This window comes from Jaculus jaculus, chromosome 1, assembly GCF_020740685.1.
Source record: "Jaculus jaculus isolate mJacJac1 chromosome 1, mJacJac1.mat.Y.cur, whole genome shotgun sequence".
Taxonomy (NCBI): domain Eukaryota; kingdom Metazoa; phylum Chordata; class Mammalia; order Rodentia; family Dipodidae; genus Jaculus; species Jaculus jaculus.
Window position 1 is genome coordinate 143089525 of NC_059102.1, and position 12453 is coordinate 143101977.

General features: G+C 52.4%; 1 protein-coding gene across 2 annotated transcripts; it reads left to right on the top strand.

Annotated features, from left to right (window-relative positions):
- On the top strand, window positions 1-11123 carry Dolpp1 (dolichyldiphosphatase 1). 2 transcript variants are annotated; one of them, XM_004671778.3, is made up of 8 exons: window positions 1-119; window positions 3445-3545; window positions 3783-3867; window positions 3962-4061; window positions 4148-4246; window positions 5447-5575; window positions 5985-6074; window positions 9726-11123. In XM_004671778.3, the coding sequence occupies exons 1-8, from the start codon at window positions 44-46 to the stop codon at window positions 9760-9762; spliced, it is 717 nt and encodes a 238-aa protein (XP_004671835.1). In that variant the 5' UTR covers window positions 1-43; the 3' UTR covers window positions 9763-11123. The 2 variants fall into 2 exon arrangements, with proteins under 2 accessions (XP_004671835.1, XP_004671836.1); XM_004671779.2 differs by lacking the exon at window positions 5447-5575 and having other exon boundaries at window positions 28-119.
- Window positions 11124-12453: the final 1330 nt, after the last annotated feature.

Here is a 12453-nt window from a genome sequence, read left to right on the forward strand (position 1 = left end):
CGTTCCCCATTGGCTGCTCTGCGAAGCCCGGTCTCCGGGTAAGATGGCAGCGGACGGACAGTGCTCGCTCCCCGCTTCATGGCGGCCAGTGACCCTCACCCACGTCGAATATCCTGCAGGTAAAAGGCGGCCCCGGCTACAAGAACGCCCTCCGGGATCCGGCCCCTCCAGCCCGGGCGCCCCGGCCCCCACGGGCCGGCGGGGGGAACACCGAGAGACTGGGGTGGGAACTGTCAAATAGTGAGCCATGGAGGGGCTCGGCCGGCGCGCGCGCCGCGCAAGCGCAGTGGGGCTGCGATGAGCTGGGCGAAATTGTGAGCTGCTCGCTCGCGCACTGTGCGGCTGCGCGGCCGAGGTGCTTCCCGGGGTCCCGGTGCGCGTATAGGCTAATGGGGCAGGGGTCTGGGTCTGGCGACAAAGGGTCCCTGGCCTGGACCCTGGCTTTTGTGCCCCGCCCTCCCCGGAGCCAGAGAGGCCGCCCTCCCTCTCCGGGGTGCAGGGAGTGCCAGCTTCCTACAGAGCTGTGGGCTGCATGGAAGAGAGCTCCCTGTTGCAGGGAGTGTGCCAGAGGCCAGGCTTGGGGAGTATTGGTAGTGCCACGCCCTGAGCGGCGCAGCGGCAAAGGCCACCCGCCGCGGGGGCCGGGAGGCAGCCTCAGGATCTTGACTTAGGGAGCTTCCATCAGACACACCTCTGGGAGCGCCAGCTTCTCTAGTGGGGAGGTCCATTAGCCACTCTTGTGGATTCCAACTATCAAAGTGATTCGGAGCTTGGGCCTTGGGAAAGACGTATCCGAGCTTCAGCGCTGTCCCTCCTCCCCTAGTCACTTCAAGTAGCAGCCAGCAAAGTGCTTCCTGTGATGATGTGTGAATCAAATGCCCAAAGGCCTGAGAGGTGCTGGGCGCAGTACCTAGCCGCAGTAAACCCCCAGGAAATACCTGCGGTTCATGTCCTTGCCTTCCCAGCCCCCTCCTTGGAGAGGATATGATGCTTGCTGGGGGCACGGTTATGAAGTCCTTGCTGATCCCTAATTGTTAGCTGCGCTCTCGGTTAGGGACGTGAGAACTTGGCCTGCTGAGGGCCACATGCCAGAGAACTTTGACTCTGGATTATACTAGGAGTGGGGCAGCTCTGCCAGGGGCTGAGCCTACTCACTTGTCTGCCCACCATTCATTCATTCATTCATTCACTCAAGCCTTTATCCACCTGGTATCTGCTAAGTGCCTAGGTCATGGGCTGGCTTTGGGTTCACAGTGGTGAACAGGCCCCTTAGGTCCCTCCATACCTGCTCTGTTTCTGTAAATCTCTGTTTCTGAGGAGGGAAACCAAAGCCTGGAGAGGAGAAGGGGCTTGGCTGAGGTCTCAACACCTTCCTGGCTGTGCTTCTCTGGCCTCAGAGTAGCTTCTTGGAGGGCTTACAAGGGAGAAGGAGAAGGTACTCGCTAAGGAACATTCAGGCTGTGATGTAGGACCTGGCTGGCCTGGGAACAGTTGGTAAGGTCTAGTCCCCTGTAACACTTCTTTGTATTTCTGAGAATGCTGAACTTGCTTCTTTTTTGTTTTTGATTTTGTTTTTTGATGTAGTCTCACTCTAGCCCAGGCTGACCTGGAATTCACTATGTGGTCTCAAGCTGGCTTCGAATTCATGGCGATCCTCCTACCTCTGCCTCCCAAGTGCTGGGGTTAAAGGTGTGCGTCAGCACATCCGGCTTTGGTTCTTTTATATCCATCATTTTACATGGTTTTAGAAGCTGGTGCAGTGTCAGGCACTGTGCTATATTCGGAGAGGAGAGTGGGACCTAAAGATACCTTGTCACTGTCCTCATAGGGCCTGCAGTATAGGCCCCCAAGGTACTCTGTAGTAGGTGTTTATGAACTGCCATTGAGTCACAGGTTCCCCCTCAGGCTGAGCTCTGCGACAGTGTGGTCTTGTCTATGGTTTTTGGCAGCTCTCTTGGGTCTTGGTTTATGTTTGTTAAGCTCACCCCCAGCAGCACCCCGGGTGGGGAATACCGTGTGTGTAAAAGGTCCAGAAGTAGGACAGCACATGCGTCCAGGGAGCTGGAGTTTCGTCCCTGCAACTGGAGCAGAGGGTAGGAAAGAGGCAGGTCAGGACCAGGCAGAGCCTGATGAGAAAGCTGAGGGGGATGCATCCCAAGGGCAGCGGGGGCAGGTGTGGCTCAGACAATGGTGAGGCTTGGGGGTTGTGCCTGCTTTGAGACAGCTTGAGATGGCCAAAGGTTCAGGGGTCCTAGCCACCCCCCGTCCTCACAGTCCTGTCATCATCAGCTGCATTGTGGAGACAGCCAGCCTCTCAGCTGGGAGGGGAAGGATAAGGAGACACAGACTCAGGACTAGTGGGACTGTAGCAACATCCGCACTTGGAGCGAGGTTGCTGTCCTTCTCTCTCAGAACAACTCTAAGCCAGTGTTCTCTCCTCCCGGCCTCTGCTGCAAGAGTGGATAGGCCAGAAAGTCTCTGTCCATCTCTTCAGGTCTGGAAGCCGCTCTGTCATCTGTGGATACCTGCCCTGCTGCTTGTGTAAGGCCAGGCTGGTGGTATGGGCCATTTTCCACATTGGGTTCGCCCAGCCTCTGTGAGTCCAAATATGGAAGCGATCTGGGTGCCAGGGACTGTATTAGGCATCTCACAGGCCCCATCACCTCAGACATGCACAGCTATGAGGAGGCACTAATACCCAGATCCAGCAGGAGGGAGTGTGGAGGCCCAGGGAGGTGAAGTCCTTGCCTGAGTTCACGTAGGCAGCATGAGCTGGTGCAGCACCTGAACACTGACCTGCACAGTCAGAGTGCCAACATTGTCAGCCACCCTGGTCTCAAAGCGACAACAGCCTTTGGACTCAGCCTCGCTGGTGGGCAAGCAAGGAACATGGCATCTCATCTCTTGGCTTCAGTGTCTCCATCTCTCAGAGGGGTGGTGGTCCTCTTACTGCCTCCATCCTGGCTTGTTAGAAGTGTGTGTTTTGTTTGTGTACTTTTTTGAGGTAGGGTCTCACTGTAGCCCAGGCTGACCTGGAAATCACTCCGTAGCTCTAGGCTGACCTCCAAACTCCCAGTGATCCTCCTAACCCAGCCTCCCAAGTGCTGGGATTTGCCCAGCAAGACTTGACTTTTCATCTGGGTCTTACCTCTTTCTGGCTTTGAGTAAGTCACATAACCCTGATGAGGCTCAGTTCCTCTATAGAATAGGAACATGGGAGCTACCAGCTGTAAACTTGTGGCATACGGGCTTTCATTGTAACAGACACTCACATTATCCCCATGACACACTCAGAATGTCAGCTGCTCAGCTGTGCATCCATGGCTGTGGCCCTGGGCTCTAGGTCTTATTGGAACCTCCTCTCTGATTTAGGCCCTATTGACCAGCATGGACCTGGTCCCTCATCTGATGTCTATGTCCTTATCCTGCTCCTGTCTCCTACAGGTGATCTCTCTGGCCACCTCCTTGCCTACCTGAGCCTTAGCCCTGTTTTTGTCATCGTTGGTTTTGTAACCCTCATCATATTCAAGCGGGAGCTGCACACAGTGAGTCTGTTCTCTTAAGTGCCCTCCTTCCATCCTGATGCCATGCTGCACGCTGCCAAGCCTGTCTGCTCTGCCTCTCCCCTTGCCTCGTCCCATCTTGAGGTGTGATGCCCCCTGGCTGGTCCAAGTTGTTCACTCCTTGGCCTAGAAGACCCAGTCAGAGGCCACGGGATTGGGGATTGGCAGTCACAGCCAGAAAGTACACAGACCCAGCTGACTGTCTGTCTTCCCTCACAGATCTCATTCCTCGGGGGACTGGCATTGAACGAGGGGGTCAACTGGCTAATCAAGCACGTCATCCAGGAGCCTCGGCCCTGTGGAGGTAGGGCCAGGACTGTGAGGACCTGGGGCCCCAGGTTGGGTCATTGCTGGGAGGCCCCCTCCTCCCATGATGCTTTGCTTTCTCTCTCCTCCAGGTCCCCACACAGCAGTGGGTACTAAGTACGGGATGCCCTCCAGCCATTCCCAGTTTATGTGGTTCTTCTCTGTCTATTCCTTCCTTTTCCTGTATTTAAGGTGAGCTTCTGCCCTAGCTGTGGGGGCCTTTAATTAACCCATCCTGTGGAATGAGACTGTCTTGATGTGCCTTTTTTTCCTCCCAGAATGCACCAAACAAATAATGCTAGATTCCTGGACTTGCTATGGAGGCATGTTCTCTCCCTGGGGCTCCTCACTGCGGCCTTTCTCGTCTCCTACAGCAGGTATGGAGGCAAGACAAGCCCTGCCCAGCACCTTGCCCACCTGGAGTCCTGCTGGGTTCTTGGTCCCTATTGAACCCTACTGTGGGCCCTGAGCCTACAGACTAGGGCAAGGCTTGGAAAGGGCCTCTGGCCTCTGTATATTTTTCATTTTGCATTTATGTGTGTGGTGTTGTATATGTGTGTGATGTGTGTGCACATCTGCATGTTCGCACATGGGAACATGTGTGTGTGCAGATTGTGTGCATAAGGAGGCCAGAGGTTGACATCAGGGGTCTTCCTCTCCACCTTACTTAATTTACTAAGATAAGGTCTCCACTTGAATCCAGGGCTCACTGTTCTGGCTAGTCTAACCATCCACTGTGCCCTGGGGAATCTCTTGTCTCTGCCTCCCAAGTGCTAGGATGACAAGAGGCCATCATGCCCACTGGGCATTTACTTGTGTCCTGGGGATCTGAACGCCAATTCTCAGTGTGAATGGCAAGTGCTTTACTGATTGAGTCATTGTCCTAGTTCTTTTATTTTATTTTAGTGTTTTAAATATTTAATTTTTTTATTGTTTTGAGAAAGAGAGGGGAAGAGGCAGATAGAGAGCATGGGCATGCCAGGGCCTCCAGCCCCTGCAGATGAACCCCAGACACATGCACTACCTTGTGCACTGGCTTACATGGGTACTGGGGAATCGAACCTGGGTTCTTATACTTTGAAAGGAAGTGCCTTTTTTTTTTCCCCAAAAAAATTATTTCTTTGAGACCAAGAGAAACAGGCAGAAAGAGAGTGAGTATGGGCACACCAAGGCCTCCTGCCACTGCAGACGAACTCTAGTCACATGTGCCATTTTGTGCATCTGCCAGTACCCTAGCTTTAAGGAACAGATTCCAGTTGCAACTTTTAGCCTAGTAGGCTGAGCTAAGATTCTGACAACAGCTCCTTGTATTAGCCATTTGTCTCTAGCCTCCTGGAGGGTCCCTTTGAAGACAAGCTCAAAATTTAGGCGCTAAACAGGAGGGAGACAGATCAGGAGATGGTGAGCAGCTGTTGGCATGTCTCCTTGCAGAAGTGGGGCTGAGGCTGAGGCTGTTCGTGGGAGGCTGTCCTATCTCTGTGTCTCCATGTGTGTACACACAGGCCCTTGGGCATGGGGGATTATGTAGGCCTGTCCCTGGCTGACTCTCATGAACTTCCCTTCTGGCCTCGGCCCAGGGTCTACCTGCTGTACCACACCTGGAGCCAGGTGCTCTACGGGGGCATTGCTGGAAGCCTCATGGCCATCGCCTGGTTCATCTTCACCCAGGAGGTCCTCACCCCGCTGTTCCCCAGGATAGCAGCCTGGTAACCAGCTCCCCTCCCTTGCCAGCACTGTGGCACTGTCCCTTTGTGCAGGCGTGACTATCTGTGGCAGACCCACATCCTAGACGACCCACCCCAGTCTCCCTGGGAGGTCCGGTGCCCAGGCCTTTGGGGACATGAGACTGTAGAACCTCCTCCAGGGGCTTGCTGTGGCGGGCTTTCAGGTATTCTTGGGCTCAGCAGCCAGAGCGAGGCACTTAGGAGGCATCCAGAGTCCTCTGGGGCATTGTCCCTGCCTAAAGAACTCAGTGTCTCTGTAGTCTTGGGCTGGGTGAAGCCTTTGGGCAGTGGAAGAAAGGTGCAGGGGGTGCCAGAAACTGGTGGGGTATCTGGCTTGGTAGTCTGCTGGTACCCTGCTGTGGCCCTGACTTTGGGGTATCTATCTCCTCAGGCCCATCTCTGAGTTCTTCCTAATCCGGGATACAAGCCTCATCCCTAATGTACTCTGGTTTGAGTACACAGTAACCCGAGCAGAAGCCAGGTGAGTTAACTTGACAGCAGTCACCACTGCCCACTGTTTGGAGGGCTTCCTAAGTATCAAACACTTACCTACGTTTCTGATATTGAGTTCTATAGCTCCTGTTTTAAAGATGGGAAAACTGAGGCTCAGAGAGGAGGGAAGTCACTTGCCTGAGCTCTTTCAGATAGTCAGTAAGGAGCTGATAGTGAACTGCTGGCCCAGGATGCTTGTATATACCCTCTATAGCCCAGAACCACAGATCTGGGCCACAGGAACTATCAGGTTCCTGTGTGAAGCCATTTGGGGGGCTGTTTAGCCAGGTGCCTTTTACTAGGTGGGTTAGCTGGCTCACACTGAGGTGGGAGCCAATTGCAGTTGAATAGCAAATTGGGACAAAGCTGGGCTTTGGAATGACCTTGTTTTAAAAAAAGTATTTTCTTTATTTATTTGAGTGGGGGGTGGGCAGATAGAGAGAGAGAGAGAGAGGCAAATAGAGAGTGGGAATGCCAGGGCCTCCAGCCACTGCAAATGAACTCCAGATGCATGCGTCACCTTATGCATCTGGCGCATGTGGGTCTTGGGGAATTGGACCTAGGTCCTTTGGCTTTGCAGGCAAGTGCCTTAACCACTAAGCCATTTCTCCAGCCCTGACCTTCCTTAGTTTTAGTTTTCTTTTTCTTTCTTTCTTTTTTTTTTTTTTTCAAGGTAGGGTCTTGCTCTAGTCCAGGCTGACCTGGAATTCGGTGTCAGGGTGGCTTTAAACTCATGGTGACCCTTCTACCTCTGTATCCTGAATGCTGGGATTAAAGGTGTGCACTACCATGCCCAGTTTTGTTTTTATTTTTGAGGTAAGGTTTCACTCTAGTCCAGGCTGACTTGGAATTCACTAGTTTCAGGGTGGCCTCAAACTCGTGGTGATCCTCCTATCTCTGCCTGTTGGACTCATGGTGATTCTCCTACCTCACACCTGGTCTATTTTTAATTTTTAAAATGTTTTTGCCAGGCGTGGGTGGTGCACACCTTTAATCCCAACACTTGGGAGGCGGAGGTAGGAGGATCACCACAATTTTGAGGCCATCCTGATACTACATAGTGAATTCTAGGTCAGCCTGAGCTAGAGTGAAACCCTACCTTGAAAAACCAAAAAATAAAATAAAATGTTTTCAAGGCAAGATCTCACTGTAGCCCAGACTGACCTAGAACTCACTCTATAGCTTAGGCTGGCTTTGAACTCACAGCAATTCTCCTAAGTGCAGGGAATAAAGATACATGCCACCATACTCAGTTCTGGAGTGTCCTGACTCATGCTCTTCCACTTAGTTCTCCCAACTCTGGGGCGGGTGCCTCAGGTTGGGGAAGGGCCAGCCTGGGTTCAGGGGGAGGCTGAGGCAGTCTCAGCTCCAGAAGAATCCTGGGAGTTTTTCCATCGAGAGGCCTGGGAGCCATACAGCAGGACAGTACAGGGCAGGGCAGGTGGGTTATCCCAGCAGCTAGGAAATGTGTTAGTGCATCAAGGTCCAAATTATCCTAATGAGCTTAAGGGTAAAGCCTTGGATCCATGAGGAAAGGGGATTTGGGGGGTTAGGGCAGGGCAATCCCATTAGTGACAGAAAGGCCTCAGCTGGTCCAGGGCTGAGCTCTGCACCTGGCTCCCAGAGTGGCCAGTTCTGCCATGCCCTACCCTGCCCAGCCAGCCACCATCTGCCTTCATTTACTAACTTAACACGACACCTGCTCTGTGCCAGGTATGTGCAGGGACTGGGCATAAAGGGAGACAGACATGGTCCCACTCTCTTGGTGCTTACTGGAGCAGGGAGCCATGGGGAACAAAGGGTCTGCCTGTGTGAGCCACACCAGGAGCCAAGCTCAGAGGCTTAGAACTTGTGACAAGAACCCAGTATGGGAGCAGGATGGTCCACAGCCTCCAAGGAGACTAGCCTGGAAGAAAAAGCAAGGCTTTTGAAGCAAGGCTGCCAGGGAGGGAGTCTTAGCAAAGGTCACAGCATTTGGGAAGCTCCTGAGGCAAGTAGAGGTATGTTGCTAGAGCTCAGGAGCAAGGGGGAGGGCTGGGCTGTGCCACCCAGGGCCTTGTGTGCCACCATTGTTTTAGGTTATTTTTTTATGGGGGTGGGCATTGAGTCAGGGTCTTAGTCTAGCCTGAGGCTGACTTCAAATTCAACCTGTAGTCCACGCTGACCTTGAACTCATGGCAATCATCCTACCAACCTAGGATTATAAGCAAGAACCACTATGCCCAGGGACTTTATGATAGCTTGCAAAGCCTTTCAGCTTGGGTTTAATCCCCTAGTATCCATGTAAAAATTCAGGCCCACAAAGTGGTGCATGTGTCTGGAATTTGATTGCAGCAGCAAGAGGTCCTGACACTCCCACTCTCTGTGTCAAATAATGAATTAAAAAATGGCCGGACGAGGATCGCTGAGAGTTCGAGGCCACCCTGAGACTACAAAGTGAATTCCAGGTCAGCCTGGGCTAGAGTGAGACCCTACCTGGAAAAAAAAAAGGGGGGGTGGTGGCTGGAGAGATGGTTCAGTGGTTAAAGCACTTGCCTGCAAAGCTTGAGTTTAATTCCACAGTATCCATGTAAAGCCAGGTGCACAAAAGCATGCATCTGGAGTTCATTTGCAGTGGCTAAAGGCCCTGGTGTGCCCATTTTCTCTTTCTCTGATAGGCATGATGGTACATGCCTTTAATCCCAGTACTTGGAAGGCAGGGGTAGGAGGATTGTTGTGAGTTTGAGGCCAGCATGGTACTACATGGTAAATTCCAGATCAGCCTGGGCTAGAGTGAGACTCTACTTTGAAAAACCAAAAAATAAAATAAATAAAAAACGTTAAATAAATAGGGACCTAAGATAAGCTCTGTTCTCCTTCCTTCCTTCCTTCCTTCCTTCTTTTTTTTTTTTTTTGATTTATTTGAGACAGAGAGGGAGAAAGAGAGAGGGAGAGAGAGAGAAAAAAAAAATGAATGGGCACATCAGGGCCTCCAGCCACTACAAATAAACTCCAGATGCATGTGCCACCGTGTGCATCTGGCTTATGTGGGACCTGCAGACTCAAACCTGGGTCTTTAGGCTTTGCAAGCAAGGGCCTTAACTGCTAAGCCATTTTTCCAGCTCATCTTTCTGAGTGTCAGTCAGCCCCTCTGTTAAACAGCAGCGATTCTCCCAGCACCCCTCAGGTTTCTGGGTACATCGAGGATATAGATACCCTCCAAGCCAGGTGCCCCCATGCCCTAGGTATCTCCTCTTTCCTATTCTATCTACACATTCACACCCATTTGCAGAGCTCACCAGTTCTGTGTAACTGCTTTGGTGGTAACAGCAGAACCTACCTGGGCTGGCTTATCTGAAAGGGTACCATGGTTAGTAGGACTCAACCAGGTACCTCTGGCCTCTCATCTTGTCTCTGCCCCCACCCTCCCTGGCTCCTTGCTCCCTTCCTGAGCTCCAAAACTGGGTCATTGTGGTGGCACAGCCCAGCCCAGTCAGAGACTCGCCAAGTCCCAGACCCAGGGCAGGAGCTGATTGTCCTGGCTTGGATCAGTCACTGGCTACTGGGTGGGTATTGTCCATTTTGTTGAGACTGTGAGTGGGAAGGGGACAGTTGTGTAGCTGGGCCACTAAACACCAGGCAACCCACATCTGTTTTGCAGGAACAGACAGCGAAAGCTGGGGACAAAACTGCAGTGACTGGTGGGTGTGGCTGGGTCCAGCCTCCAAGTCTGGCCTGCACCATGCCTTGCAGGTTGGACAGAATGACAGATGGAGGGATGAAGCAGAGACCTCTACAGACCCAAGTCACCAAGTGGAGCCTTTTTTTTTTCCTTATTTTAATTTTAATGGACAAGATGGACCAAAGGGCCAAGTTAACCCTTCAGCCAGGACCCAGGGAGGGCCTGCTGCCTGGGGGCAGGCCACATGGCCAGAGACCCTGGCTCTGCTGCTACCAGCCCCTGACTAAGTGGAAAGTGCTCTTGGCATGGGCTTTGGGGTGTGGGGTAGAGCACAGGGGCTTGCACTTCTGGTCTTGGGGCCAGGAATTCCAGGTGGTGTGAGGAGTACACACTATTTATAATTTTTTGTTTTGTTTTGTCAAAGGCAGGCAGGATTTTGGAGATGAGGCTGGAAGAGCCTGCTCCACAGTAGCTGCCCTGTGTACAGAGGGACCCAGGTCACTTCCCCGAGCCCTATGGCCTGCCTCCCACTGGGCCTGAGGGAGTTGGGGCCAAGAGTGAAGCATCTCCAAGCTCTCTCTGCCACTGTTGCCATTCCAGAACCTCATCAGTGTTTCCTTGTCTGCGGGCAGGGCCTTGAGCGAGCACCCCTTGCGGTGGCAGCTGCTGTCAGTGTGTTCTTCCCCATATCAACCCAACATCACAAGGGCTTTTCTCTGGTCCCCTATCCCCAAGACAGTAGTCCCTTTCTGACAAAAGAGCCTGCACATGTGGGTGAGCACACCCAAGCGTTTACAGCTCCTTTTGTCTGGCCAGCCAGTAGCAGTCTGTCTTCATCCCCACTGGAACAAGACTCAGAGGAACCAGGAGTTGGGAACCCTGCCCCCTCCCCGTGTGCTGTGGATATGCCCTGTCTCCACAGGCTGGGAACCTGTGTAGGGGTCACCTTGAGGCCTGTGTCAAGTGTGGGTTAACTGATTCCAACCTGGAAGAACGCCTTCTAAGGGCCTGTTTCTAAGTCACTCTGCCACACTGGTGGACAGATGTTTCTAGACTTGGAAGTTTCCAGAACCAGACTCCAGGGGGACCTGTGTTTGAACCATCCCTTCTTTTCTTTGTGGAGGTTCCTATTCTGCTGCTGAAGCACAATTTTTTGGTGCTTTCCTTTCTTGTCTGTCAAGGCCATGTCCAAAGCCGTCCCAGACGCCAGGACCAGGGCTGGTTTCTAGGGAGGTAGGTCAGTCTCCACAGTTCCTCCCATTTCTCTAGCATTTTTATTTTTACTTTTTGCCTGAGACAAGCCAAGTGTGAGGTGGTTTGACTTAAGAAAATAATGAAATTGTTTACTATTGTTTTAAAATAAAACCTGAAACTCTGGAAGCTTGAGCACGAGAGGCTAGGGGTGGTTGGGTGACATGTAACCAACCCTAAGGGCAAAGATGTGGTTGAGACTATAAAATCATAAGCATCCAGATATCTAGTCTTCTCCAGCAGCCAAAGCAGGGTTCAAATGGCCTGAGACACTTCCCACCAGGGCCTTCTGACCCCTGGTTCCTACCCTGCAGGTCCTGTCAGCCTTCTCCTTGCCTGGTGCCGGCTGGCCCTACCCTCAACTAGTTCTTACTCCCTAGGATAGACCTGAGGACTGGGGACAGTTGTGTTGTCAATTCAGGGTTTACGAGTGTGGGCAGTTGAAGTGCCAGCCTACTACGCTGGATGGTCAGAGGTCTTGTAGCACAGAGAAGGGTCTGGGCACAGGCTGGCCCAGCCAAGGTGGGGGATCTGTTCTTGGCAGGTTATGGTGAGATACACAGCTATACTACTTCAAGGGACCACAGAACCCTGACAACCAGTTAAGGTGCTTTCTGACTGGCAGTGATCCAGGAAGAATGCATCGTAGACGTCACATAAGTTGTCAAATAGTTTTCCAGTCATGGTGGAGCCCTATCTGGGCTCTACTCTTGTTCTCTGGGCTTCCTCTCAGCCTTTGTGAAGCACTGAGAAGATCCCTAGGCCACGTCAACACCCTGGTTGGTCAGTTCTTTCCTGTACCTCCTTTGCTTGCTCCTGAGCAAGTCTCCTTTCTACCCTTCACCTCCCTTTTCTCTGGTGCTGCCCTGTGACAGCTAGTGAATGGGATGTGAGGCTAGGATGGAACTTTTGGGCCTCCTCAAACCCTCCCTGGCCTGGAAAAGGGAAGTGTTCTCAGGAGTCTGCCATTTAGTATCATGGTAACACTGACTTGTCAGCCTGTCTTGTGAAAAATGGAAAAACCAGCCAGATGTGGTGGTGTATTTCTTTAATCCCAGCTCTTTGGGAGGCTGAGGTAGGATTGCATTAAGTTCGAGGCCAGCCTGAGACAACATAGTGAATTCCAAGCCAACTGGGGTAGAGCGAGACCCGGCCTCAAAAACAAAAATGGAAAACCACAGTTCCCACCCTCAGGTGATGGCCCTAGGTCAGGCCACGAAACTACTCAAGAGTTGTGCCAGCTGCCCAGGCCCTGGCCCCTGTTTAGGCTTTCACAAGTGCCTTAGGGTTTCTGGCAGAACTTATGCCCTCTACCAGGTGTATGGGCTGGGGCAAGTACATAGTTCTAATTATTAGTTGCTTTCCTAGCCACCTCCAACAGGGGTTTGCCTCAGATGTCTAGCCCTGGGTGCACACGTGTGCTCTTCTGCTGTGAGCTCCATGGGGTCAGCTACAC

Bases quoted from the DNA above. Each gene is read 5' to 3' on its own strand.
- Dolpp1 (XM_004671778.3), top strand. From the start codon at position 44: ATGGCAGCGGACGGACAGTGCTCGCTCCCCGCTTCATGGCGGCCAGTG. The intron at 3,546-3,782 runs GTGAGTCTGTTC...CTTCCCTCACAG, and splicing joins TCAAGCGGGAGCTGCACACA to ATCTCATTCCTCGGGGGACT. The intron at 6,075-9,725 runs GTGAGTTAACTT...TCTGTTTTGCAG, and splicing joins GTAACCCGAGCAGAAGCCAG to GAACAGACAGCGAAAGCTGG.